General features: G+C 40.4%; 1 protein-coding gene across 1 annotated transcript in view; it reads left to right on the forward strand.

Annotated features, from left to right (window-relative positions):
• The window catches only part of CAPZA2 (capping actin protein of muscle Z-line subunit alpha 2), a 61,379-nt gene that overhangs the window by 20,359 nt on the left and 14,184 nt on the right, over window positions 1–26,836 (forward strand). The window contains exons 2-5 of the mRNA XM_081102711.1: window positions 1,952–2,015; window positions 8,523–8,574; window positions 13,685–13,748; window positions 25,527–25,733. Coding sequence (XP_080958837.1) covers window positions 1,952–2,015; window positions 8,523–8,574; window positions 13,685–13,748; window positions 25,527–25,733 — 387 coding nt within the window. The remainder of the gene's footprint in view (window positions 1–1,951; window positions 2,016–8,522; window positions 8,575–13,684; window positions 13,749–25,526; window positions 25,734–26,836) is intronic.

Here is a 26,836-nt window from a genome sequence, read left to right on the forward strand (position 1 = left end):
AGAGGGTGCGATAGGAGGTGTGTAGATTGAAAGCTTTTGTTGTGTGGCGATAATAGAAGCAGAAGCAGTGGAGTTAGATGCATTTACCCAGAGATTTCTTTGGTTCCCTTTCCCATGCTGTGTTGGAAAGCAGTTCTGTGAAAAGCCTTGGACTTCTTTATTCAAATTCCCATTCTGGATCTCTATTTTCCCTTTCATAAAGTAAGGGTAATAAACAGCTATCTCAGAGAATAATTGTACATAATATTTTACATAACAGAGGCAAGGGTTTGAGAAAGTTAAGAAATAATATATTTCATTTCCATTAGTTTGCCTATTAAAAATGGAGATTTGTAGAAGTTAAAAAAAAGTTAAGACTTCTATGCAGATTGTCTTGGCTTACTAGTAGATAAAAACCAGATTTTAATTGTACATTGCCACCATGCAGCTTGGAATCTAGCTTTTGCTCCTGCTAAAACTAGTTTTTGAGGTGAGCAGAATCAAGTAGAAAGGGAAGTGATGATTTCCAAGTGAGGGGAAAGGAAGTCAATGTGTGTGAAGTGAATGCACTGCACCAAAAAACTAACATGTAATGTGAAAATGTCTGTGTTTCAGAGCTGTTTTTAAGAATACTGGTTTGGTTCTAGCTGGTTTGACTCAGTGGACAGACTGTCAGCCTGTGGACTGTAGGGTCTGGGTTTGATGCCAATCAAGGGCACGTGCCTGGATTGCAGGCTCGATCCCCCAGTAGGGAGCTTGCAAGAGGCATCTGATCAATGATTTTCTCTCTTCATCAATGTTTTTCTCTCTCTGTGTTCCTCTGTGAAATCAATAAAATTTTATATATATATATATATTTTTTGTTGTTGTTTTTAAGAAAATTTGGTAGAATTTGCCAGTGAAGCTGTTTGGTTCTTAATGTTTTTCTTTTGGAAGGTTCTTAATTACTGATTTAATGTCCTTGTAATTGGACTGTTCAGATTTTCTGTTTCATTATGATTCCGTCCTGGCAGGTTGTTTTAGAAATTGCCAATTTCTTCTAAGTTGTCTGATTTTTTTGGCTTACAATTGGTGATAGTAGTCTGTTATGATCCTTTGTATTTCTGTGGTATCATTTATAACAGTTCCTCTTTCATTTCTGATTTTGTTTATGTGAGTCATCTCTTTTTTTCTTGGTGAGTCTAACTAAAATAAAAAGTCTTGTCAATTTTGTTTATCTTTTCAAAGAAATAGCTCTTAGTTTTATAGATCTTCTCTATTTTATCTGTATCATTTATTTCTGCTCTAATTTTTGTTATTCTTCTTTGTACTAACTAGGCTTTATTTGTTCTTCTGTAATACAAAGTTAGGTTGTATTGACCTTCATATATTTTATCTGCATTCAGCCTATACATTATGATTATAACTAGAGGCCCAGTGCACAAAATTGAGTGCGGGTAGGGTCCCTAGGCTAGCCTGCGATCAGGGCCATCTTCAGCCTGCTCGCCAGTCCCAAATTCCTCCCCACTGCCACTCACCCCAGTTCCCCATGGTTCCCCGTTGGCCATCCAGTTATTGGAGCCTGTGGGATGGGGGGAGGGACCAAGAGGTCTGCCTTCTGCCTGCTCACCAGTCCCCAGTCCTGCCCCGCAGCCACCCTGGTGCCCCCATGGTTCCCTGTTGGCCATCCAGCAATCAGAGCCTGCGGGCTGGGGGGAGGTACCGAGAGGTGGTCAATGTACCTCATAGCGACTGGTCGATCAGTCGTTCCGATCGTTATTCCGTTGGTTGCTGTCCTTTTATCATATAGGATAGTAGTAAATGATTAAAACAATAATAAACTTTAGGTGGTTGGGTAAAGAAGTATCACTATCTTTAAATTTTCTTAAGTCATCTTTAATGGAACTTTAAAATAGTATAATTTTGAATTTTTTGTTTTTGTTTTGATAGAGGCCTATGCTATGGGACATTTATATCTTCATTTCTATTTTAGGTGCGTATAGCAGCAAAATTCATCATTCATGCCCCTCCTGGAGAATTTAATGAGGTGTTTAATGGTAAGTGTTTAATTCATAATACTAAGACTTGATATATCAAGTGCTCTTTTTAAAAAGAGTAAATGACATAACCAAAATAATTAAGCTAAGGGGAATATGTAGAAAACTGTTTTTTCCATTACAGTGAATATTTTTGTCAATCTGAATTTTGTTATGGTTAGAATATAATGTATTTAAGCTACGCATGATAATTATGTTTGAATAAATTAATCCCCTTAAAAGAAAATTTATTTTAAAAGGCAAGGAAATTTTAATTTTAACTATTTTTTGGAATTGGGAAATTAATTTTTGTATTTCTCTTTTAAAAAAATGTTTTTATTGATTTCAGAGAAAGGATGGGAGAGGGAGATAGAAGTATCAGTGATGAGAATCATTGATCAGCTGCCTGCTAGCGATCAAACCTACAATCCTGACCAGGAATTGAACTTTAAGCTCCTGGTTCATGGGTCAGTGCTCAACCACTGAGCCACACTGGCCAGGCCATTTTTTTTTCTTGTAAAGAAGAACATACTGGATTAATATGAGAAACCAAAAAGAGGGGGGAAACATTGTTTCACCATACTTAGAAGATGACAGCACCTGTAAAAATAATTTGTTATTTAAATTATATCTCATAAATTAGTTTACAGTATGCTTTTTATAAACCTCACTTTTTTATAATTATTCATCTGTAAATAAAAAGTTGAAACTATTAAGTTTACAGGAATTCCTGGTTGCTGTAAAAGCTGTCATGATAGTTTCTCTTTAACACTAAGAATCACGTGGTTAAAACAACTGCCAGGAATATGGCCTGTAGTGATCTTTTTATAAAACTTTCCTTAAGCAGTTTTCAGAATAACCTACCACAAACATTTTAAATGAGTTATTTCTACCTCATATATATTTGGCTTTCACCATTTCTTAAAATTAATTTACACAGGACTGTTTTATTTCATTTTTTAAACATTCTACCCCACAGTAAACTATTTAAACGTGTTTATTAAGAAGTTTAATCAGTTGCCCTGGCCGGATTAAGTCAGTGGTGGTCAAGGGGTTCTCTCTGGCCAGACACAGTACTCTGCGCCCCCAGTTCTTGTCTTGCTTGTAGGAATGAATTCAAACAAGAGAAAACAAATGGCAGCTAAAACAGGAGAGGATTTATTTGTAGGAAAGAAATACACTCAGACAGAACCTGAGTGGGCCACTCAACTGCCGAAACTGAACTGAGTGCCCCGATATTTGGGGGTTTACGGGATTTATTACTGCTAGGGGGGAATGCCCCTAGCCAAGCAAGTCACCTACTCTCTCATGTCTCAAAAAATGTGCCTTTAAACCATAAGGCTCCTTCATCTAGGTAATTGGTTCCCAGTGTGGGGCACATGCCCTACAGAGGGGCAATTTGATTTTTAAGGGGGCAATTAGAGAATGAGTTTTTATCAGTGAAGTTTTTGCATTTCTTACGGTTCTAGAGGCCACATAGATGGTATATAAATATATTATGACATATTTATGCATTTCAGTTCTCTATTATGTTTTGAAACTTTACTTGCTATTTTTTCATATCACTTCATATTATTTTTTTAACAATTTCTTAGTGATTTCTTAATTCTTCAACTGTCCTTTTGTTCTTTTATTTTTCTCTCTCATGGATGCCATGTACTTAGGAAGCTTGTTTAGACCAAGCGAATGTCCTTTTAGGCTTCCTCCACGTGAATAGGAGTTCACTTTTTGAATAATAAGAATTATTTGTCACAGGGGGGCATCAGGATTTTAGAGATGCTTAGGTGGGGCATGGCCAAAAAAGGGTTGGGAACCACTGATTTAAGTGCTCTGCTACAAGTTAAGCCACATCCTGGAGGGCTCTGAATCCTTCCTGCTCACCTAGGGGTCTGCCTCCTCCATTGTCTATTTGCAATTTGTCACTTCTAACACTTTCTCTAAGCCCCAGATACCTCTCCAAGACTCTCCCTTTCTGTCTGCCTATTCTTAACAGTTAGAGCTTGTTGTCCCGATAAGCTAAGGTTGTGTTTGATCCCCAACCAATGAATACATAAATAGATGGAACGAGTTGATATTTCTCTGTGTCTTCCTCCTTCCCTCCCTAAAAGTCAATAAATTAAAAAAAAAAATTAAGAAATTTAGTTGGTTGTTCTTATTCATAGTGTAAGACCAATTTTTAACCAGTGTGCTGCAAGAATTTTTAAAACATGCAATACCTATTTAATCAGAGGCACTAGCTGCTTTTCCCTTAGATTGTCAAATTAAAAAATGACAACAGCCAACACAATAGCCATCCAGTGTGAATAAATCAAAATTATACCTATTGTTATTGTCTGATTGGCAAAAAGTATAACATTTTTTGGTGTGCCTCAGGATTTGAATAATTACTTTGTATGTGCCATGAGATTTAAAAAGTTGAAAATCACTGGTGTAACATGTAATGAAATCTCACCTCAGAAAAAATTAAGTTTGAGAGGCAAAAATTGTAGAAAGTTAAAACTACCCTTTAAAATTCCTTAAATCATTTACAAACTATAACAACACTAGAGGCCTGGTGCATGAAAATTCATGCACTGGAGGAGGGTCCCCCAGCCCGGCCTGCCCCCTCTCACAGTCCAGGAGCCCTCAGGGGCAGGAGGTGACCTAGTGATCAGGTGATGGCGACGTCCTATCACACCTCTGCTGCTGCCACTGCCGGCAGCGCAAGCCTCGGCCAGCTCTGGTTACCTGAGCCTCGGGTGGCCCTGGGTGGCTGAGGGACTTAGAGGACTGGAGGACTCCAGAGGCAGGTGTGCTGGCGGGGCTGAGTGCACTGGGTGCCGCCATCTTTGAGGTTGGGGCAGTCAATTCGCATATTCCCTCCTTATCGGCTGTGGACACTTCCATCTTTGAGGGTGGGGCAGTCAATTAGCATATTCCCTCCTTATTGGCCATGGGCACTGCTATCTTTACGACAGCGTGAGGGTCAATTAGCATATTCCCTCTTGATTAGATAGGATATGATTTAATATATGCAGTTACATATAGTAATTCTTATGAATTTAAAAATTTAACCACTGAGCTAAAATTAGAGGAAGATTGGCAAGTCTACATTATAAAAATGAATCTGGAAGTTAAAATAATTCTGCCTTTTAACATAATTATAAAATCTACTAGAGGCTCAGTGCACGGGATTTGTGCACTGGTTGGGGCATGGCCTGTGGGGATCAGCCCACTGTGGGAGCACCACTCATCCCAGTCAGCTGAGCAGTTGTGGATCCAGCCTCTGAGCAGCTGCTCCCTCGTCCAGCATCTTCTGTGGAGCTGGAGCACTCACCTTTCCAGGGGACCCAGTCAAGGCCAGGCCCAGGAATAGTAGCACTGAGAGGCAGCAGAGTAGTCCTGCAGCGGCCACGAACCCGCCTCCCAACCTTCAGGGTCAGCTCTGTGAGCCCAGTTGCAGCTCTGCGTGGCCTGCAGGCCTCCAGAAGAGGCGGCAGGGAGCGAGGAGGAGCCTGGGACAAGGAGGCGATGATTGCAGTCCGAACCCCATTGGCCCAGGGTTCGCAGTGGGAGCGACCATTCATCCCGGTCAGCCGAGCTGCGCTCCCACTGTGGTAGCGCACTGACCACCAGGGGGCAGCTCCTGTATTGAGTGTCTGCCCCCTGGTGGTCTGTGTGTGTCATAGCGACTGGTCCACCAGTCATTTTGGTCGTTGCACTGTTCAGTCGCTGGGTTTTTATTATATAGGATAGTAAGTGAATTTAGAAGTTGAAGAAAATTGAAAAGTATTTCTTCTTCCCTTAGGTTTAATTTCTGTTTTAGTATTCAGCCTCTATAAACTAAATATATGTTAATACATTTGATGGTTGGAGCATTAAAAAAGATAGTTTCCTTTCCTGTGGTCCAGAAGTTGGTAGATCTGGGCTGAGACTCTGAAATAGGTACCTTTTTTTTTTAAGCCATCCATCCACTACCCTATAGTCTCATGTGTAGCTTGGCTTAGAACCACAACCTAATAATCCCTTCTTTAAGAGTAGTATTTTATTCAAATTTTCTATTCCACTTTACTCTCCTTATGATAAAAGCATGGGCTTTTCCCCCCGCCAGAATAAAGCTAAGTTGATCAGATAGATTCTGCTTTTAAATTATTTTCCTATTTAAAACTGGTAAAGAGCCCTGGCTGGGTGGTTCAGTTGGTTGGAGCGTTGTCCCATACACCAAAAGGTTGCAGGTTTGATTCCTGGTCAGGGCACATACCTAGGTTGCAGGTTCCATTCCAGTCGGGTGCTTACAGGAGGCAACTGATTAATGTTTCTCTCTCACATGGTTGTTTCTCTCTCTCTCCCTTTCCTCTCTCTAAAAATCAATAAACAGCCCTAGCCAGTTTGGCTCAGTGGTTTGAGTGTCGGCAAACTGAAGTCCCTGGCTTGATTCTGGTCAAGGACACGTACCTCAGTTGCAGGTTCTATCCCTGACCCTAGTCAGGGTGTGTGTGGGTGTCAACCAATCGATGTGCCTCTCTTACATAGATATTTCTCTCTGTGTGTCTCTCTCCCTCCCTTCCACTCTCTCTGAAAATCAATGAGAAAATATACTTTGGTGAGGACTAACAAGAATAAATAAATAAGTAAATAAATAAATAAATATTTTAAAAAACGTATCTTTGGGTGAAATTTTTTTTTATTATATTTTTATTTCCCTGACCGGTTTGGCTCAGTGGATAGAGCATTGGCCTGCAGACTGAAGGATCCCAGGTTCGATTCCACTCAAGGGCATGTACCTTGGTTGCGGGCATATCCCCAGTAGGGGGTGTGCAGGAGGCAGCTGATAGATGTTCTCTCTCATCAATGTTTCTAACTCTATCTCTCTCCCTTCCTCTCTGTAAAAAAAAATCAATAAAATATATTTTTAAAATATATATATATCTGTATATTTTTATTGATATCAGAGAGGAAGGAGGAGGGAGATACTGATTTTTAGGGAGAGTGGACCCCGAGGGGTCCAGGATTGCGAGAGGGCAGTTCTCTGGTGATGCACCCCAGAATCAGGCTCCCTCTGCTCTGGTTCTGGGGTGCATCACCCTAGAACCGCTGCTGCCAAGTCACTGCAGCTCGGCAGCTCCTGCATTGAGCGTCTGCCCCCTGGTTGTCATTGCGCATCATAGCTACTGGTCTGACAGTCAGACGGTCACTTAGCCTTTCATATATATATACTAGGGGCCTAGTGCATGAATTCATGCACCTTGAAAGGAACTGTGGACAATGAGGCTATGGTAGGCACAGGGGCGGATCTTGACCCATCCTCCATGCCCCTGCTTGGCTCCTCCTGCCTCAGCCCCTAGCCCCCTGTCTGCCAGCTCGCACCTGCTGATGACACCAAGTGATCGGGACCAACGCCAAGCACCGGCAGCAGGTGTGAGCAGCAGCCCTGGCGCCAGCAGCGGTTGCGAGCATGGCCAGCACCAGCAGCAGGTTGGAGTGCTGGGCGAGACCACAGCATGCGGGAGCAAAGAATTTCAGTAACCACCAGAGGTTCGCCCCAGTGACAGCGACTGATGCCCCACCTGGGTCTGGCACCCCTGCTCACCTGCTCCCACATCCTGCTGCGGCCAAACAACCACCATGTTCTACACACGCCCCCGGGTGGTCAGCGCACATCATAGCAACCAGTTGTTTGGTTCTGGTTGTTCTGCCATTCAGTCTATTTGCATATTAGCCTTTTATCATATAGGATAGACGGTGCTTGGATTTTCCAAAAAGAAGTATTATTTTTAATATGTTTTAATGATTAATAGGCTAATGTCTGCATAATCATTGAATATAAAATTAGGACAGAGTTAATCTTTTGTTTAAAGATGCTCTCAAGACAGATATGCCTACTTCTGCACTCTGCTCACAAGCTGTTTCTTGTTTAATCACATTTCTGTAGAGTAAATTCATTTGAAACTCATGATAGTATTGTCTATCAACAGTTCTCAACCTGTGGGTTGCGAACCCTTTGGCGGTCGAAAGACCCTTTCACAGGGGTTGCCTAAGACCATCCTGCATATCAGATATTTACATTACGATTTATAACAGTAGAAATATTACAGTTATGAAGTAGCAACGAAAATAATTTTATGGTTGGGTCACAACATAAGGAACTGTATTTAAAGGGCCAGAAGGTGAGAACCACTAGTAGAGGCATGGTGCTCAGTCCTTTGCAGATCTTACTACACCGTCTTTTTGGTATAGCCTATCTCCACTTTAGTTCTTTGGAGATACATTACTGTCTGCCTTCATTGACTAATAACTTATATTTCTATTTCATTTCCTCTTCTGTTTCCTAACCAATTTTAAAATTAATACCATGATGTGTTTTGTGGTTATTTTGACCTTCAGAGTGATATTTTTTGTTTTTCTGCTTATTTTGGCTTTCAGAGTGACATTTTGATGTTGCTTACATCTTGAGGGGTCACTCTTAATATGTGACCAAAATAACCACATTGCATAAAAATTTCAAACATAGAAAAATAGTAATGTAGAAACATTGTGTTTGTTTTTCAGATGTCCGGTTACTGCTTAATAATGATAATCTTCTCAGGGAAGGAGCAGCCCAGTAAGTATTATCTTCTATATATATAAAAGCTTGAGTCCAAACGACTGGTCGACCGGTCGCTATGACGTGCACTGACCACCAGGAGTCAGACGCTCAACACAGGAGCTGCCCCCTGGTGGTCAGTGCACTCCCACAGCCAACCTCCCGTGGCCGGCCAACCTCCTTTGGTTCTTCCCTCCGGCTGCAGGCCAACCTTTCGTGGTCCCTCCCCCCCGGCCAGCCGGCCCCAATTGCTGGCCAGGCCAAGGGACCCCACTCCTGCATGGATTTGTGCACCGGGCCTCTAGTATATTTTATTAACCTAGTAAAAGTGACTTAGAAAAAATGTTTTAAAAGTGGTTTTTAAACACTAATCACTGAAATAGATATTTACATATCAAGTTCAAGATATATATGTATAATTATATGTATGTACTAGGCTAGAAAAAAATTCTTTTTTATCACAGAGAGACATAAAGACACAATTATAACATGAAATTCTCTATTCATTGTGTATTTGGAAGTGGCTTATATACTCAAAACTATTTTTGTCTTTTGCAAAGTTGGATAAAATTATTTTAGAATCTTCTTTTTAAAATTGTGACTGCTTTCATTTTTATGCAGGTATTACTTTTGTTATACCGGTTATGTTTAACCCTAATAAAGACTTTTGAGCGTTAGGAGATTTTATTCATCCATAAATATCTAACACTAGAGGCCTGATGCACAAAATTCATGCAAGAGTAGGCCTTCCTTCCTCCGGCTGCCGGCATCGGCTTCCCTCTGACACCCGGTACCCGGGCTTCCCCCTGGCCATCAGCAGGTATACAGGACCTGGACTACCCTTACAGCCCCGGCTTCATCCGGAAGGTCGTCTGGAAGGACGTCCGGTCTGATTAGCATATTACGCTTTTATTATTATAGATGGTACCTGACACGTATTTACTTAAAATATTTACTGGATTTGTGAGTGATTCAGATAACTAGCAATTCTAAATCCCATTACATCATCTTTGAACTAATTATCAAAAAAATGACTTGTTATTTCTGTCTTAGGATTTCAAAAAATGATTGACTCTCTTCCCCATAGCCACCTTCTAAAATATGGTTGGAAAACCCATATTTTTGGCTAACCAGCTCCCATTACTCATTTGAAAATAATGAAATTAAACAGATTTTGAGATGCCTTGCAGTTTAGAATCTATCTGTTTACCTACTTTCATCCTACTGTACTGTCCAATGTATGAAATCCTAATGAGGGAAATTTGCTCTAATTCTCTATTTGTAACATTTGAAGGTTTTATCAAGTAAAACTGCCCTTTACAGTTTAATCCTAATGAAGGTAGAGGTTCAACAGACTCCTTGGACCTATCTGATTTTGCTTCTGATTAAATTCCTGGTTTTTTTTTTATAGCCATTTTTATTTTTTATTGTGGGAAAAATATAATATAAAATTTTACCTTTTTTTAATTTTATTTTTCAATTACAGTTTATATTCATTATAATTTTGCTTTAGTTTCAGGTGTACAGCACAATGGTCAAATAATCATATACTGTACTTTAGAAAGTGATCCCCTCAATATTTCAAGTACCCACCTGGCACTGTACATAGTTATTACAATATTATTGACTGTATTCTCTATCTTGTACTTTATATTCTCATGACTTTTTTGTAACTACCAATAATGTTTATCTTTTTAACCACTTTTAGGTGTACAGTTCTCTGGCATTAAGTGCATTCACATTGATTGTTGTCTAATCATTACCACCATCTGTCTCCAGAACATCTTTCATGATCTCAAACCAAAATTCCCTACCAATTAAACAATAATTCCCCATACTTCCCTGCCCCCAGCCTCTGGCAGCCACTGTTCTATTTCCTGTCTCTATGAATTTGACTTCTCTAGGAGCCTCATATAAGTGGAATCAAACAGCATTTGTCCTTTTGTGACTTGTTTATTCTACTTAGCATAATGTCTTTAAGGTGTATCCATGTTGTAGTGTTTGTCAGAATTTCCTTCCTTTTTAATACTGAAACTATATATTACATTTTGTTTATTCATTCATCTGTCAGTGGAAACTTGGGTTGCTTCCACTCCTGTTAATTATTATATTAAAATGCTTTACAGAAAGCAAGTTTACTTTATACCTTTGACTTTATTTTTTTATTTTTTAAATAATTATTTCTTAAAGTATTACAAAGAGTATTACATATGTCTCCTGTTTTCCCCCTCTTGACTTTCCCCCGGCCTCCCCTATCCCCCAGTGTTTTGTGTCAGTTGATCTCTTAACCCCCTCCCCCAAACCCTCCCCAGGCTTCCCACTGTAGTTTGACATTCTGTTCAATGCTGCTCTGCCTCTGCATCTATTTTTGTTCATCAGTTTATATTGGTCTTTATTATCTGTTTCAACCTCACTGGGGCCTTCCCGACCTCACAGGGGCCGTTTCAACCTCACGGGGGCCGTCCTGGCCTCACCGGGGCCGTTTCGGCCTCACCGGGGCCGTTTCAACCTCACCGGGGCCATTTTGACCTCACCGGGGCCATTTCGACCTCACCGGGGCCGTCCTGACCTCACCGGGTCCATTTCGACCTCACCAGGGCCGTCTTGACCTCACCGGGGTTATTCCGACCTCACCGGGGCCGTCCAACCTCACCAGGGCCGTCTGGACCTCACCGGGACAGTGTCAACTACACGGGGGCAGTGTCAACCTCACCGGGGCCTTCCCGACTTCTCCGGGGTTGTCACGACCTCACCGGGGCCGTTTCAATTCACCAGGGCCATCCCAACCTATACCTTTGACTTTAATTATTAGCTTCTGAGTGAATAGCCACTCTCTCTCCTAGTTCTTTAAACTTTAAGTTATGTGTATATTCAAGTAAAATTAATTTTCTCTCTAATACCATATAGCATGTTGACAAAAGTCTTATGAGAGTAAAGAAATGTACAGCATTTTATGAACTTTCAAAGTAAACTTCCTCTGAGCTCTCTATGGTAAATAAATTTGTGCGTTGTTTCAGCTAGGTGCAAAAATTAGTAATTTTTTTTTCCCCAAGTTAAAAAAAATGAGAAACTTAATTTGTTGAAAGACAAGAATTTTTTTTCCCTGGCAAAATATGGGTTAGGGAGGGTCAGAGAAATATTCATTATTTTGTAAGTGGTATGAAATAGTCATATATTTGATTCAAAAATAAAGTATTAAATTTTATTTGTCTTAATGAATTAAGAAAATCAGAAGTGAATAAATACTTCTTTCACTATCCCCTCCCTTCGTGCATTTCTATATTTACCCTCATCTTTGAACATGCAGTGTCGGAAATTTATAACATGATTTAATTCTACTTTGCTATTTTTACATTTATTAATCTCTTGTTAACTCATCAGTGTTGCTTTGGTCAACCACACATTCCTCTCTAGAGGAGACTTAGTAGCTAATACCTGAAAATTCAGTGGATGTCTTGCCATTCAGAGTAATCTGAAAAGCTTCCAAGTAGATTAGATTAGATCTCTCTCATCACCATTTCCTAGTTCTCTGCAGTTCTGGCTGCAGTTGCTTCACTGACCAATTTGTTATACACACTGCTGCCAAATTAATCTTTTTTAGAAGTAGTTCTAGGTTATCCTTTCTCAAAACACTTCTCTGATTATTCTTTGCCTCCCAAATGAAGTAATTATTCCTTCATTCTAGCCTTTCAGTTCAGTAAATATAACCAAACACCTGCTATGTGCTAGGTGTTGAGCTTGGTGCTTTCGGTGATGTTGAACCTAACCTATTGTGTGTTTTGCTCATCTTGGTCCTTGTCATTGAAATACTAGTATTCTCTTTTCTCCCCATCCCTCCAATTTCTTTAAGACCAGAGAACCTACCTCTTATTTCAGAGCTATTTCTCAGTATCACATCCATTATAAAATCACTCCTAATTCTTTTCCCTTCTTACCCTTCTTCAGCAGAATGTAATTTAAATATATATATTCTCCATAATGCTTTACTGGTCATTGTCTTATGTACTTTCTACTCTGTCTTACATTTATTTATTTATTATCTCTCCTATTCACCTGTAAGACCTTTTATTATAGGATCAGTCTAATTGCTCTTTGCTCTCTCACAGCACCTACTTTGTTCCCTGGTATGTTTTATACTAAATATATGCCTGAGTAATTGGATATGTATCTCATAGAGGGATAACCTTTATTTTCAGGGTTTTGAATGAAAAGACTAATTACGTTAACTCATTTAATTTTCCTTTGCTAAACATTGAAAGCTAGATATTCATCAGTTTTAAAAATATAAGATCATGCACTGGCCTGTTCGGCTCAGTGGATAGAGCATCAGCCCGTGGACTGAAAGGTTCTAGTTTCTATTCCAGTTAAGAGCACTTACCTTGGTTGCAGGCTTGATCTCTGGTCCCGGTTGGGCGCCTATGGGAGGTAACCAATCATTGTATCTCACATCTATGTTTCTCTCTCTGTGTTTCTCCCCCTCCCTTCCACTCTCTAAAAAAATCCATGGGAAAAATATCCTTGGATGATGATTAACACACACACACACACACACACACACACACACACACACTAATAAAAGGATAATATGCTAATTAGACCGCATAGACCAGACATCTTCCGGACAAAGCCACAGGGGTCGCGGCTGCAAGGGCTGAGGAGGGCCAGCAGCCATGGTGGCCAAGCAGTAGCAGCAGCAGTGGGGTGATGGGGGCAGTGCCTTCCCCTGTTCAGCCCAGTCGCCTCCCGCAGAGGGAGGTCAGAGGCAGCGGCGGCAGCGGGGTGATGGGGGCAGTGCCTTTCCCTGATCTGCCCAGTTGCGTCCCGTAGAGGCAGCTGGGCAGTAGGATATCCCCTGAGGGCTCCTGGACTGTGAGAGGGGGCAGGCCAGGCTGAGGGACACCCTCCCCCCCCCCCCCGCCCCCCAGTGCACTGGGTCTCTAGTGTGTGTGTGTCTGTCTGTGTGTGTGTGTGTGTGTGTGTGTGTGTGTGTGTGTGTATCAGTAGTGGAGAGTTATAATTTTATTTAACTTGCCATGTGACTTTTGTTGACAGGTGAATTGTCTGACTGTGATTTTTTAAAAGGGTATTAAGTAAGTAATTTTAAGTAATTGGCCTTTTTCTTTTGTAGTGCATTTGCACAGTATAACTTGGACCAGTTCACTCCAGTAAAAATTGAAGGTTATGAAGATCAGGTATGTTTCATATAAACATGGGGTCTGGCTGTTCTTCATTTCATTTACAATGGTTAATATTATCCTGGAAGAATTGTGCAGTGATATAAAAAAAAGTGTTCTAGGATTTTAGAAAATTGCTCTAAATCTACTCTTTTGGTTTTTTATAGCAAAAACTTAATCCAATAGTAATCCAAAATCTAGAATATATATTAGTAAGATCTATATATATAAAAACCAAGTGACCAGAATGACAGCATGACCGGAATGACCTGTTGCTATAACGTGCACTGCGGCGGCCAACCTGCCCGATCATGGCCCCAGTGGGCCTCCCAACCTCCCGCAGCCCCTCCCCCCGGACAGCCCAGCCCCCAATTGCCCCCTGCAGGGGAGGCGGGGCCGGCGGCCAACCTCTCACATTCCCTCCCCCCAATCGGCCCAACCCCAACCGGCCCCCATAGGGGCAGGAGGCTAGACCGCCCCCACCCACCCATGCACGAATTTGTGCACCGGGCCTCTAGTCCTATCTAATAAGGCATGAATATGCTAATTGACCATCACGCCCTCACAAGATGGCGGTGCCAACAGCCAATAAAGAGGGAATATGCTAATTGACTGCCACGCCCTCAAAGATAGTGATGTCCACAGCCACAAGATGTCGGCACCCAGTCAACTCAGCCCCCCAGCCGCCCAGGGCCGGCCCAAGGCACACGCAAGCCTTGGATGGTGGCTGCCAGGCCGCTCAGGTAACCAGGGCCAGCCGAGGCTTGCACTGCCGTCAGTGGCAGCAGCAGAGGTGTCATGGGGGCGTGGCCTTCCCCTGATCGCCGGTTCGCCTCCTGCCCCTGAGGGCTCCCGTACTGTGAGAGGGGGAAGGCTGGGCTGAGAGACCAGCCTTCATGCACTGGGCGTCTAGTTTACACATAATTTGGTTGCTCTAGAATATTCCAGTTTTTCATGTGAGTAGCATTTTGTAAATATTAAATCTTTTTTCTTGAAGTTCAAGTTAGAATTGCTAAGAAAAGACACAAAAGATCACTAGCATTCTTATTTTATATTTTATTGGTTTAGAGTTATTAATAATTGAACCATGATTGTATTAATTCATATTGTGCTTATGTGAAGTACAATTTATATAAAATATTATGAAGAAGGGACTGGAAGGCAACACATAAGAGAGAGTACTAACAATCAGTTGTTGTTTTTGTCTTTTTTAAATCTTTATTATTGAAAGTATTACATATATCCCCTTTTTTACCCCATTGTCCTCTTCTAGTCCCACCCCTTATTCCCACCCCTGGCCTTCAGCACCCTATAGTCTGTATCCATGGGTTATGCATTTATGCATACAAGTTCTTTGGTTGACCTCTTCCCACCCATCCACTCTGCCCCACCTTCCCTCTGAGATTCCACAGTCTGTTTCATGCTTCTGTGTCTCTGGATCTCTTTTTTTCATCAGTTTATTTTGTTTATTAAATTCCACATATGAGTGAGATCATGTGATACTTGTCTTTCTCTGACTGATTTATTTCACTTAGCATAATACTCTCCAGTTCCCTCCATGCTGTCTCAAAGAGGAAGAGATCCTTCTTTTTTACTGCTGCATAGTATCCCATTGTGTAAATGTACCACAGCTTTTTTATCCACTCATCTACTGATGGGCACTTGGGCTCTATCCAGATCTTAGCTATTGTAAATGGTATTGCTATGAACGTAGGGGTGCATACATCCTTTCTTTTTGCTCTTTTTTAAAAAATATTTTTATTGATTTCAGAGACAAAGGGAGAGGGAAAGAGATAGAAGCATCAGTGATGAGAGAGATTTATTGACCGGGTGCCTCCTGCACATCCCACACTGGGGATCGAGCCCACAACCTGGACATGTGCCCTTGACCAGAATCAAACCCAGGACCCTTCAGTTACAGGCTAATGCTCTATCCACTAAGCCAAACTGGCTAGGGCAATACATTCTTTCTGATTGGTGTTTCTGATTTCTTAGGATACATTCCCAGAAGTGGGATCATTGGGTCAAATGGGAGTTCCATTTTTAATTTTTTTGAGGGAACTCCATACTGTTTCCCACATTGACTGGCCCAGTCTACATTCCCACCTGCAGTGTACTAGGATTCCTTTTTTCCTATGTTCCACCAGCACTTATCATTTGTTGATTTATTGATAATAGCCTTTCTGACAGGTGTAAAGTGATACCTCATTGTCTTTTTAATTTGCATTTCTCAGGTGATTAGTGACTTTGAGCATTTTTTCATATGTCTCTTGGCCTTCTGTATGTCCACCTTGGAGAAGTATCATTTAGGTCCTTTGTCCATTTTTTAATTGGATTATTTGTCTTCCTTTTGTTAAGTTGTATGAGTTCCCTCTGTACATTGGAGATTAACCCCTTATTGGATATATCATTGGCAAATATGTTCTCCCATGCAGTGGGTCCCCTTTTCATTTTGTTGATGGTTTCTTTTGCTGTGCAGAAACTTTTTATTTTGATGTAGTCCCATTTGTTTATTTTCTCCTTGGTTTCCTTTGTCCTAAGAGATGTGTCTGCAAACATGTTGATATGAGAGATGTCTGAGATTTTGCTGCCTCTGGTTTCTTCTGATATTTTTATAGTTTCACAACTTACATTTAAGTCTTTTACCTATTTTGAGTTTATTCTTGTGTATGTGTAAGTTGGTGATTTAGTTCCATTTTTTTTGCATTTTCCTGTCTAATTTTTCTAATACCATTTATTGAAGAAACTGTCTTTATTCCAATGTATGCTCTTGCCTCCTTTGTGAAATATTTTTTTAATATATATTTTTTATTGATTAAGATATTACATATGTGTCCTCATCCCCACGTTACCCCCTACCCCCCTTCATTCATGCCCTCACCCCCCCCCCGCCCCCCCGTTGTCCATGTCCATTGGTTAGAGTTAGACCTATATGCTTGCATGTAAGTCCTTTGGTTGATCTTTCCCCCTTACCCCCACCCTCTCCTACCTTCCCTCCAAGGCCCTACAGTCCAATCAATGCCTCTCCCTCTCTGGATCAGTCCTTGTTCATCAGTTTATGTTGTTCATTATATTCTACAAATGAGTGAGATCATGTGGTATTTATCCTTCTCTGACTGGCTTATTTCACTTAGCATAATGTTCTCTAGTTCCATCCATGCTGTGGCCACTGGTAAGAGTTCCTTTTTCTTCTTCCTCTTCTTAAAGAATACCTTTCAGCATTTCATATAATGCTGGCTTGGTGGTGATGAACTCCTTTAGCTTTTCCTTATCTGTGAAGTTCTTTGTCTGACCTTCAATTCTGAATGATAGCTTTGCTGGATAAAGTAATCTTGTTTGTAGGTTCTTGCTATTCATCACTTTGAATATTTCTTGCCATTCTCTTCTGGCCTGCATGGTTTCTGTTGAGAAATCAGCTGACAGTAGTATGGGTACTCCCTTGTAGGTAACTGACTTTTTTACTCTTGCTGCTTTTAAGATTCTCTCTTTGTCTTTTGCTCTTGGCATTTTAATTATGATGTGTCTTGGTGTGGTCCTCTTTGGGTTCCTTTTGTTTGGGGTTCTCTGCGCTTCCTGGACTTGTAAGTCTATTTCTTTGACCAGGTAGGGGAAGTTTTCTGTCATGATTTCTTCCAATAGGTTTTCAATATCTTGCTCTCTCTCATCTTCTGGCACCCCTATAATTCTGATGTTGGTACTCTTGAAGTTGTCCCAAAGGATCCTTACACTGTCTTCATATTTTTGGATTCTTTTTGCTTTTTTCTTTTTCGGTTGGGTATTTTTTGTTTCTTCGTATTTCAAATCTTTGACTTGATTCTTGGGATCCTCTTGCCTGCTGTTGGATCTCTGTATATTATTCTTTATTTCAGTCAGTGTATGCTTAATTTCTAATTGGTCTTTTTTCATATCCTCCAGGGTCTCACTAAATTTATCGGCAATTTCCATAAAATTCTTGAAAAACCTTATAAACATGGTTTTGAACTCTATATCCAGTAGTTTGCTTTCCTCCATTTCTGTCATTTGTGACCTGTTTCTTTGTCTCCGCATTTTTTATGCTTCCCTGTGTTGGTAGAGTGGTTTTGTATGCTAGGTGTCCTATAGGGCCCAGTGGCTCAGCCTCCCCAGTTACCTGAGGTGGACACTCTTGGTGCACCCCCTTGTGGATTTTGTGCACAGTCCTGTTGTAGTTATGCCTTGATTGTTGTAAGATCACTGGGAGGAATTGACCTTCGGGCCAGTTGGCAGTGAGAATCAGCTGTGTCTGCAGTGGGAGCACTTCTGTGCTGAAGACACCCTTCTGGGGCAAGACATGCTTCAGTGGGGCTTTGGTGCTCACTGAGTCTGACCCCTGAGTGTGTCCCTTATGGATCTGAGGAGGTGTAATCTGGATGGTCCCACTCTGACCACTGGGTACACTGGCTCTTGGCTCTAAGGAGGTGCTAATTTAGCCTTTTCCTGAGGTTACCCAGCAGGAGCTACGAAGAGATCTGCAGATTCCCCTTCCTTGTTTGTGGTTTGGAGGTGCCCAGATGAGGCCCAGCTGTGAAGCAATGCAAGCTGCTGTGGGCCCTTGGGCCTTCTCTTGGAAGTTCTGGGTCTGCCTGGCCCAGCTGCAATTTGTTAGGTAATTTTCAGGTTGCAAAAAGCCAGGGCATTCATATGCAAAAGCCTCTGCTGCAGCTTGGGTGGGGAGGGGTCTCAGCGAATCAAAGGGCAGAGCAAGCAGCTATGGTGGATCTTCAGCCCTGCCCTAATGGGCTGAGCGTCTCAGTGTCCCTGTAATTGCTGCAAGCACCTCTGAGGGAAAGCCGCCCTCAAGTTCCGAGTTCTGCCTGCTGCCAGACAGTCCAGTTTCTCCCCCTATGAGCCCTGGGTCCCCAGAGACTTCCCGGAACCGGAGTTCAGAGCAGTCGGGAGCTTGTGACTCCCTCCCGATTCAAAAAGACAGCCGCGTCCTCAGGTACCAGCCCCTTTCCGCGCGTGCGCTCGAGCCTCCGTACTTCTGCACTTTACTTCCGCAGCTCCTCTGAGTCAGTGTGCTTTTCTCTATTCTTCTAGTTGTAGAATTTCCACTCAGCCAGCCTTCCTGTAGTTCTGGATGATGTCCGTTTTGTCTTTTAGTTGTATTTTTGAAGTTGTTGTGGGAGGCAGCAATTTCTGGTCTTTACCTATGCCGCCATCTTGGTTTCTCCTCCTTTGTCAAATATTAATTGAGCATAATGGCTTGGGTTGGTTTCTGGGTTCTGTGTTTTGTTCCATTGACCTATATGCCTGTCCTTGTGCCAGTACCAGGTTGTTTTGTATACACTGGCTTTGTAGTATGACTTGATACCTGGTATTGTAATCCCTCCAACTTTGTTCTACTTAAGATTGTTGCGGCTATTTGGGGTCTTTTTTGGTCTCTTACAAATTTTTGGAGTGTTTGTTCTAGATCTGTGAAATATGCCCTTGGTATTTTAATAGGGATTGCATTGAATCTATAGATTGCTTTGGTTAGTATGAACATTTTAATGATGTTGAGTCTGCCAATCCATAAACATGGTATATTCTTCCACTTGTTCATATCTGCCTCTCTCTCTTTTTTCAATGTCTTGTAGTTTTCTGAGTACAGGTCTTTTACCTCCTTTTTTTGCCATGGTAAATGGGATTGTTTGTTTAGTTTCTCTTGATGAGAGTTCATTATTGGTATATAATGCCATCGATTTCTGGGTGATAATTTTGTATCCTGCTATGTTGCCAAATTCATTTATGAAACCTAGTAATTTTTTTATGGCATCTTTAGAGTTTTCTATGTACAATATCATGTTATCTGCAAATAATGACAGTTTTACTTCCTCCTTTCCAATTTGAATACCTTTTTTTTTTCTTATCTGATTGCTATGGCTAGGACTCCAGTACTGTGTTGAATAAGAGTTGTGAAAGACGGCATTCCTGTCTTGTTCCTGTAGTTCGGGAAATGGTTTTAGTTTTCGCCCATTGAGTATGATGTTGGCTATAGATTTGTCACATGTGGTTTTTATTATGTTGAGGTATGATCCCTCTATTCCCACTTTGCTGAGAGTTTTTATCAGAAAGGGGTGTTGGATTTTCTCAAATGCATTTTTGCATCTCTATCTATGATCGTATGATCATGTTATTTTTGTCTTGCAATCTGTTTATGTGATGTATCACATTTATTGACTTGCAAATATTGTATCAGCCTTGCATCCCTGGAATAAATCACCCTTGGTTATGGGATATGGTCTTTTTAATGTACTGCTGGATTCAATTTGCTAACATTTTGTTGAGGAGTTTACATCTATGTTCATCAGGGATATTGGCCCGTAATTCTCTTTCTTTGTAGTGTCTTTACCTGCTTTTGGAGTTAGGGTAATGCTGGCCTCATAGAGCAGCCGTGGGCAAACTACGGCCCGTGGGCCGGATCCGGCCTGTTTGAAAGGAATAAAACTAAACAAAAAGACCGTACCCTTTTATGTAATGATGTTTACTTTGAATTTATATTAGTTCACACAAACACTCCATCCATGCTTTTTGTTCCGGCCGTCCGGTCCAGTTTAAGAACCCATTGTGGCCCTCGAGTCAAAAAGTTTGCCCACCCTTGTCATAGAGCTTGGAAGTGTTCCTTGATCTTGAATTTTTTGGAATTGTTTGAGGAGGATAGGTGATAGTTCTTTAAATGTTTGGTAAAGTTCCCCTGTGAAGCCATCCAGATCAGGACTTTTGTTTGCTTGAAGTTTTTTGTATTATTATTACTACTTCAGTTTCATCAGTAGTTTATCAGCATATTCAGATTTTCTGATTCTTCCTGCTTGAGTTTTAGAAAATTCTATTTTTCTAGAATTTGTCCATTTTGTCCAGATTGTCCATTTTATTGGAATATAGTTGTTCATAGTGTTTTTTTATAATCCTTTGTATTTCTGTGGGGTGAGTTGTTACTTCACCTCTTTTATTCTGATTTAGTTTATTTGGGTCTCTCTCTTTTTGTTTCTTTATGGGTCTGGCTAGAATCTCTATGTCATTTGTTCCCACTCTGATATTTATTATTTTCTTCCTTCTACTTTGGAATTTTCTTGTTTTTCTCTTTCTAGCTTTTTAAGTTGTAGGGTTAGATAACTTATTATAGGTTTTTCTTCTTTCTGAGGTAGGCCTGTAATGCTATGAACTTCCTCTCAGGACTGCTTTTAGTGTGTCCCATAGATTTTGGGTTGTGTGTTCATTTTCATTTGTTTCCAGGATGTTTTTTATTTATTCTTTGATCTCTTTTGATAACCCATTCATTATTTAATAGCAAGCTATTTAGCTTCTATGTGTTTGAATGTTGTTGTGTGTGTTTATTGTAGTTGATTAACAATTAGTTTGCAATGGCAAATTATATCAGAGCTTTTCTTTCTCATGAGATTTTGGTTTCTTGGGTGTTTTTTTGTTTTGTTTTTTAATTTAATTTAATTTTTCCCATCACCATTTGTTCCCTCTATGCCCTCTTCCAACTCCACACCTCCTCCAACCTCCCTGCAACCCCTGCAGTCACCACACTGTTGTCCATGCCCATGAGTTCTCTTTTTGCTCAATCACTTCCAACACCCATTCTTCCCCCAGCTGTCTGCCTGCTCTCTAGGAGATTTTTTGTGTGTTTTCTTATGTTATACACAGTGCTGTATTGAACACCTTTGTACCTCCAGGCACATTGACTATTATTTTCTCAAGATAAATCACTAAAAGATTTGCTGGGTCTCAGAAACAAGAAAAGTCTTTTAAAAATGTTGGATAGCTCCCAAACTCATTTTATGAACCTAGCATAATTTTAATATTTAAAATTAATAAAGATAAAACAAAAAAGCAAACTTGAGTAATTTCATGTGTGACTATGGATTTAAACGTTTTAAATAGATATTAACAAATAGAATCCAGGAATATATAAAAAGAATTATATGCCAAAATTAAATAAAATTTATTACTGGAATGTGAGGGTGGTTTAATGTAAGGCATTATATTGGTCTCCCCTGTCCTTCCCAATGGTACCAATTTAGCCTGCTGGCTGTCAGTTTGCAATCTCAATTTTATATCTTAAACTTCTTTGCTACATCATAAACTTTGTGAAAATAAAGTCTGTGTACTTGAATTCTTTTTCGCACTCTCTCATTATTTGTTGTTAATTCAGAATTTTCCAGCCCATGGAAGGCACATATTTCTGGAGCCTGCATGGGTTTACAACTCCCAAAAGTGTTTATTACCCTGCCTTGGAGGATGCCTTTATTTTCCCAGAACTGATGTTTGCAGAGTGCATTATAAGGCATAACAATTTGGTTTAAATGTTTTGTATACTAGAGCCACTTTTTACTTCAAACAGATAGTAAAATCCTTCCCCCAAACAGTTTGCTATCTTCCAGTCACTGCACGTATGTTAAAAACAGTTTGTGATTACAGGATTCCTTTGAACAATTACATTTATAATCTCAAAGCCAACAGTTTTGCTTCCTAAACTGTGTGTCCATACTGATCAAATCAACCAGAGACTCCAACCTTTCCAAGTAGTTATGTGGGCTCAGCTTGGGTCTTAAATTAGAAAAGATGATAACCTAAAAGGGAGGAATGGAAACTTCAGCAGCACAATAGCTGCCTCCCCAAAAGACTGAGAAATTATCCAGACCTCACAGGGTATAGAACATCAGACAGATCATTAAGCATCTATAGCAGGGGTGGGCAAACTTTTTTACTCGAGGGTCACAGTGGGTTCTTAAACTGGACCGGAGGGCCGGAACAAAAGCATGGATGGAGTGTTTGTGTGAACTGATATAAATTCAAAGTAAACATCATTACATGAAAGGTTACGGTCTTTTTTTTTAGTTTTATTCATTTCAAACAGGCCGGATCCGGCCCGCGGGCCGTAGTTTTCCCACGGCTGCTCTATGAGGCCAGCATTACCCTAACTCCAAAAGCAGGAGCTGTCCCTTCATAGTCAGTGCACTCCCACAAGGGTCACGCCACTGAGCCAGAAGCTGGGCTCACAGCTGGCGAGCGCAGCGGCGGTGGCGGGAGCCTCTCCCACCTCCACTGCAGTGCTAAGGACCCCTCGGGGGATCCTGGAATGCAAGAAGGCACAGACCAGGCTGAGGGACCTCCACCCCTAGTGCATGAATGTCATGCACTGGGCTCAGTTGCTTGGAGAGTCATCCCATACACCAAAAGGTTGCAGGTTCAAGTCTGGGCACATATCTGGGTTGTGGGTTCAATCCCTGGGAGGCAACAGATCGATGTTTCTCTTTCTCTCCCCCTTTCCCCTTTTCTCTCTCACTAAAAAATCAATAAACATATCCTCAGGTGAAGATTAAAAGAAGCCCTAGCCAGTTTGGCTCAGTAAATAGAGCGCCAGCCTGTGGACCAAAAGTTCCTAGGTTCGATTCCAATCAAGGACATGTACTTTGATTGCAGGATCCTCCCCAGCCCATGCCCTGGTCAGGGCGTGTGCAGGAGGTAACCAATAGGTGTGTTTCTCTTACACAGATATTTCTCTCTGTCTTTTCCTTTCTCTTCCACTCTCTCGAAGAAATCAGTGGAAAAATATATATATACTAGAGGCCCGGTGCATGAAATTCGTGCACAGGGGGCAGGGTGTGTGTCCCTCAGCCCAGCCTGCACCCTCGAGGGATGTCTGACTGCCCATTTAGGCCCGATCCCTAACTGCCCTCCCCTGCTGGCCTGATCGCCCACAACTGCCCTCCCCTGCTGGCCATCTTGTGGCGGCCATCTTTACCACAAGGGGTGGCCATCTTATGTGTTTGGAGTGACGGTCAATTTGCATATTACCTCCTTATTATATAGGATATCCTCAGGTGAAGATTAAAAAACAAAAAGATTAAAAGAAAAATAACTTCTAATGTGTAAAGTGACTAAAATTTTAAAAACATGTTCAAGATAGGGACAGGGAAAACCATCCCTCCTATATAATAAAACCCTAATGTGCAAATCGACCAAATGATGGAATGACCACCAGGGGGCAGACGCTCAACTCAGGAGCTGTCCCTTCATAGTCAGTGCACTCCCACAAGGGGCACGCCACTGAGCCAGAAGCTGGGCTCACAGCTGGCGAGCGCAGCAGCGGTGGCGGGAGCCTCTCCCACCTCCACTGCAGTGCTAAGGACCCCTCGGGGGATCCTGGAATGCAAGAGGGCGCAGACCAGGCTGAGGGACCTCCACCCCTAGTGCATGAATGTCGTGCACTGGGCCTCTAGCCTTAAATAAGACTGGAAACCCAGAAACTATAAAAGAGAAGATGGGCATTTTTGCTGCTAATAATTATTTTAACCGTAGAATGAAACAGATACCTTAAAAAAAGCACATCTATAAATTATTAAGAAAAATATTAAAGGATATTTACTCACAGAAGAGCAAATGGCCCCACTAAATATCAAAAGATGTCTAGGTCTGTCAGGAGTCAAAGAAATAATGAGATATATTTTCTACCCATTGGAATAAAGAACTGTATGCCTATTGATTGTGATAATATGAAGGGAAAAAAAGAACTGTATGCCTGTTGATTGTGATAATATGAAGGGAAACATATCTCATATATTATTCATAAAAATGTGGTTTGTTACAGTTATTAAAAAAAAACAACAACATCTAACTCTATTTCCACTGTTGGGGATCTATCCAAGGGAAATAGAAGCATCTAGTGGAAGTAACAATATCAGTATGTTAAAATATATGTACAGTAATACTTATTTCAGTATTTTTAATGGCCCCTCACTTCCCCCAAAAAAGAAAACAGCCTGGAAATAAAGAGATGGCCATTAATAGTGGAATGGCAGAATAAATTGTTATATCCACATCATGGGATATTATGCAACCATTAAAAAGAATGGTGACGTATAGCAGTTGACTTTGAAGAATTTCCATAAGGTATTGATGTTGAAAAAAGCCAGATGCAGAAAAATGTGTCTGTGCATGCATTTTTATTGTATTCATATAAAACAATGACAAAAAAAAAAACCCCTGTATGCATTTATATGTATACATAGATATGTATACATTTATCTATATACTATATGGCCGAATGAAATTTAGAAGGATACATTCTGTGTTTTCATGATTTACATCAGAGAGATGGGGAAGTCCTGATGTAGATAAGGAGTCAAAAATTGGGAGAATTGCAAGGGAAATTTTTTAAATCAGAAAATGTCTCATTAATGCATATGTAATATAAATGTAGATAAATAAAATACATTTCAAAAAATTTGGAGTCAATTGAAAATAAATGTCAATGACTAGTTTATAGAAACAAAAGGGAGGCACTTCACAGTAGATGAGATTGTGGCCCAACAACAATGTAGGACACACTGAAGAGTTTCACTGGATTAAAAACATTCTTGTAAACATCCTCATCAAAGGTTAATTATTGTCACTTCCTTAGATTTGAGGAACTGGAGAATGATAACAGAAATAGTAAGCTATTCATAGATCTGACTCCAACGGTGTTTTAGAAGAATACATTTTTTTCACTGGGAGCTAGAAGTTATTAAATCAGATCCACTGATCCAAGATGAATCATTGTCTTTATAAAAGTCTACTCATTTGAAGTAGTTGTGCCATGTAGTTAAATCAGTTGTTTGGAATAGATTTATTTTATAGTTTTAAGGGAAAAGCTTAAGTGAATTTATATTAATATATATCAGTATTTAAATGGTATTTTAAAAAATTTATCTTTATTGTTGAAAGTATTACAGATGTCCCCTTTTTTCCCCATTGACCCCTTAAATGCTAAATACTTTTTTCCCAATATTTATTGTATCATTGAAGGTATTGATAACAGAACATGGCGATGTGGGAAATGGAAAGTTTTTGGATCCAAAAAATAGAATCTGTTTCAAATTTGATCACTTAAGAAAGGAAGCAACTGATCCAAGACCGTATGAAGCAGAGAATGCAATTGAATCATGGAGAACTTCCGTAGAAACTGCTCTGCGAGCTTATGTAAAAGAACATTATCCGAATGGGGTCTGCACTGTAAGTCATCAGTGAAAGTCACCTTTTCCTTTCATCTTCTGACAGTGTTTTTATGGTCTCTTTAATTTTATAGTAATTTATAGAACTTGTCATTTTTTTTTTCTTGAAGTAAATATTTTCAAGAATGTTTACTTTTTTTTTTTCCCCCCCCAAGAAATTCTAAATAGTAAATATATTATGATAGCCCAGAGTGGAAAAATGCTGTACCTTGAATTAAATTCAAGTAGGAATTCCCATATATTGATTAGAAGAGCACAATTATGATGAGATTTTTTAACCCTTTGAGTGCCAACCAATATCCTAGGAACTATGCTAAAATTGCCAAGGCATTTTTGCTGATTTTACAGCAGTTTAGGAAAAAAATTATGAATCACAAGTAAATGAAGTTACATATTCAGTATCTTCCACAAAATCATCATCTTCACAGCAAGAATTGACATATTTAGCAATATCATCATCACTAATAAAAGCAGACTTAGAACTGGACACTGCAGCAGGAGCGCAATAGCGCTCCCAGCACTTTTGGCGAAAGACAGGAGGAGCGCAATCATGCTCCCCGGCACTCTAGGGGTTAATCTCATGTTCATGATTCATCTCAATAAGTTTTGATCAATCTTCTTTTTATTAAGCTATGAGATCTTAGAACAAATAAAATTATTTGGAAGTGGAATTACGTCCTCGTGTCTTTTAAAATAAAATTTTTTATGTTTTATAATGTTCTTTCATATGTTTAAGCTATCTTTATATTTTCAGGATGAAATAAGAAAGTAGCAGAGCCTTTTTTTTCTCTCTCTTTTCATAAGATTGTACCCAGATAGGCTTTTTAGTCCCCCACAGTGAGTTTGTGCTGTAATTTCTGTAGCCAAAGTGATCTTTTGAAATGCCAATCAGATCATGAAAATTCCCTATTTAAAATCCTTCATCAATTTTCCATTGCACTTAGGATAGAATCTGGGTTTCTGAACATGGCTTTCAAGGCCCTATGGACCTGGCCTCTGCCTGTCTCTCCAACCTAAGGTGACCATGTATCTTGGTTTATACCTACTGTCCCAACATAATCCTATCTAATAAAGAGGGAATATGCTAATTGCTGCCACGCCCTC

The sequence above is a fragment of the Myotis nattereri genome (genome assembly GCF_964212035.1).
Source record: "Myotis nattereri genome assembly, chromosome: 11".
NCBI lineage: Eukaryota > Metazoa > Chordata > Mammalia > Chiroptera > Vespertilionidae > Myotis > Myotis nattereri.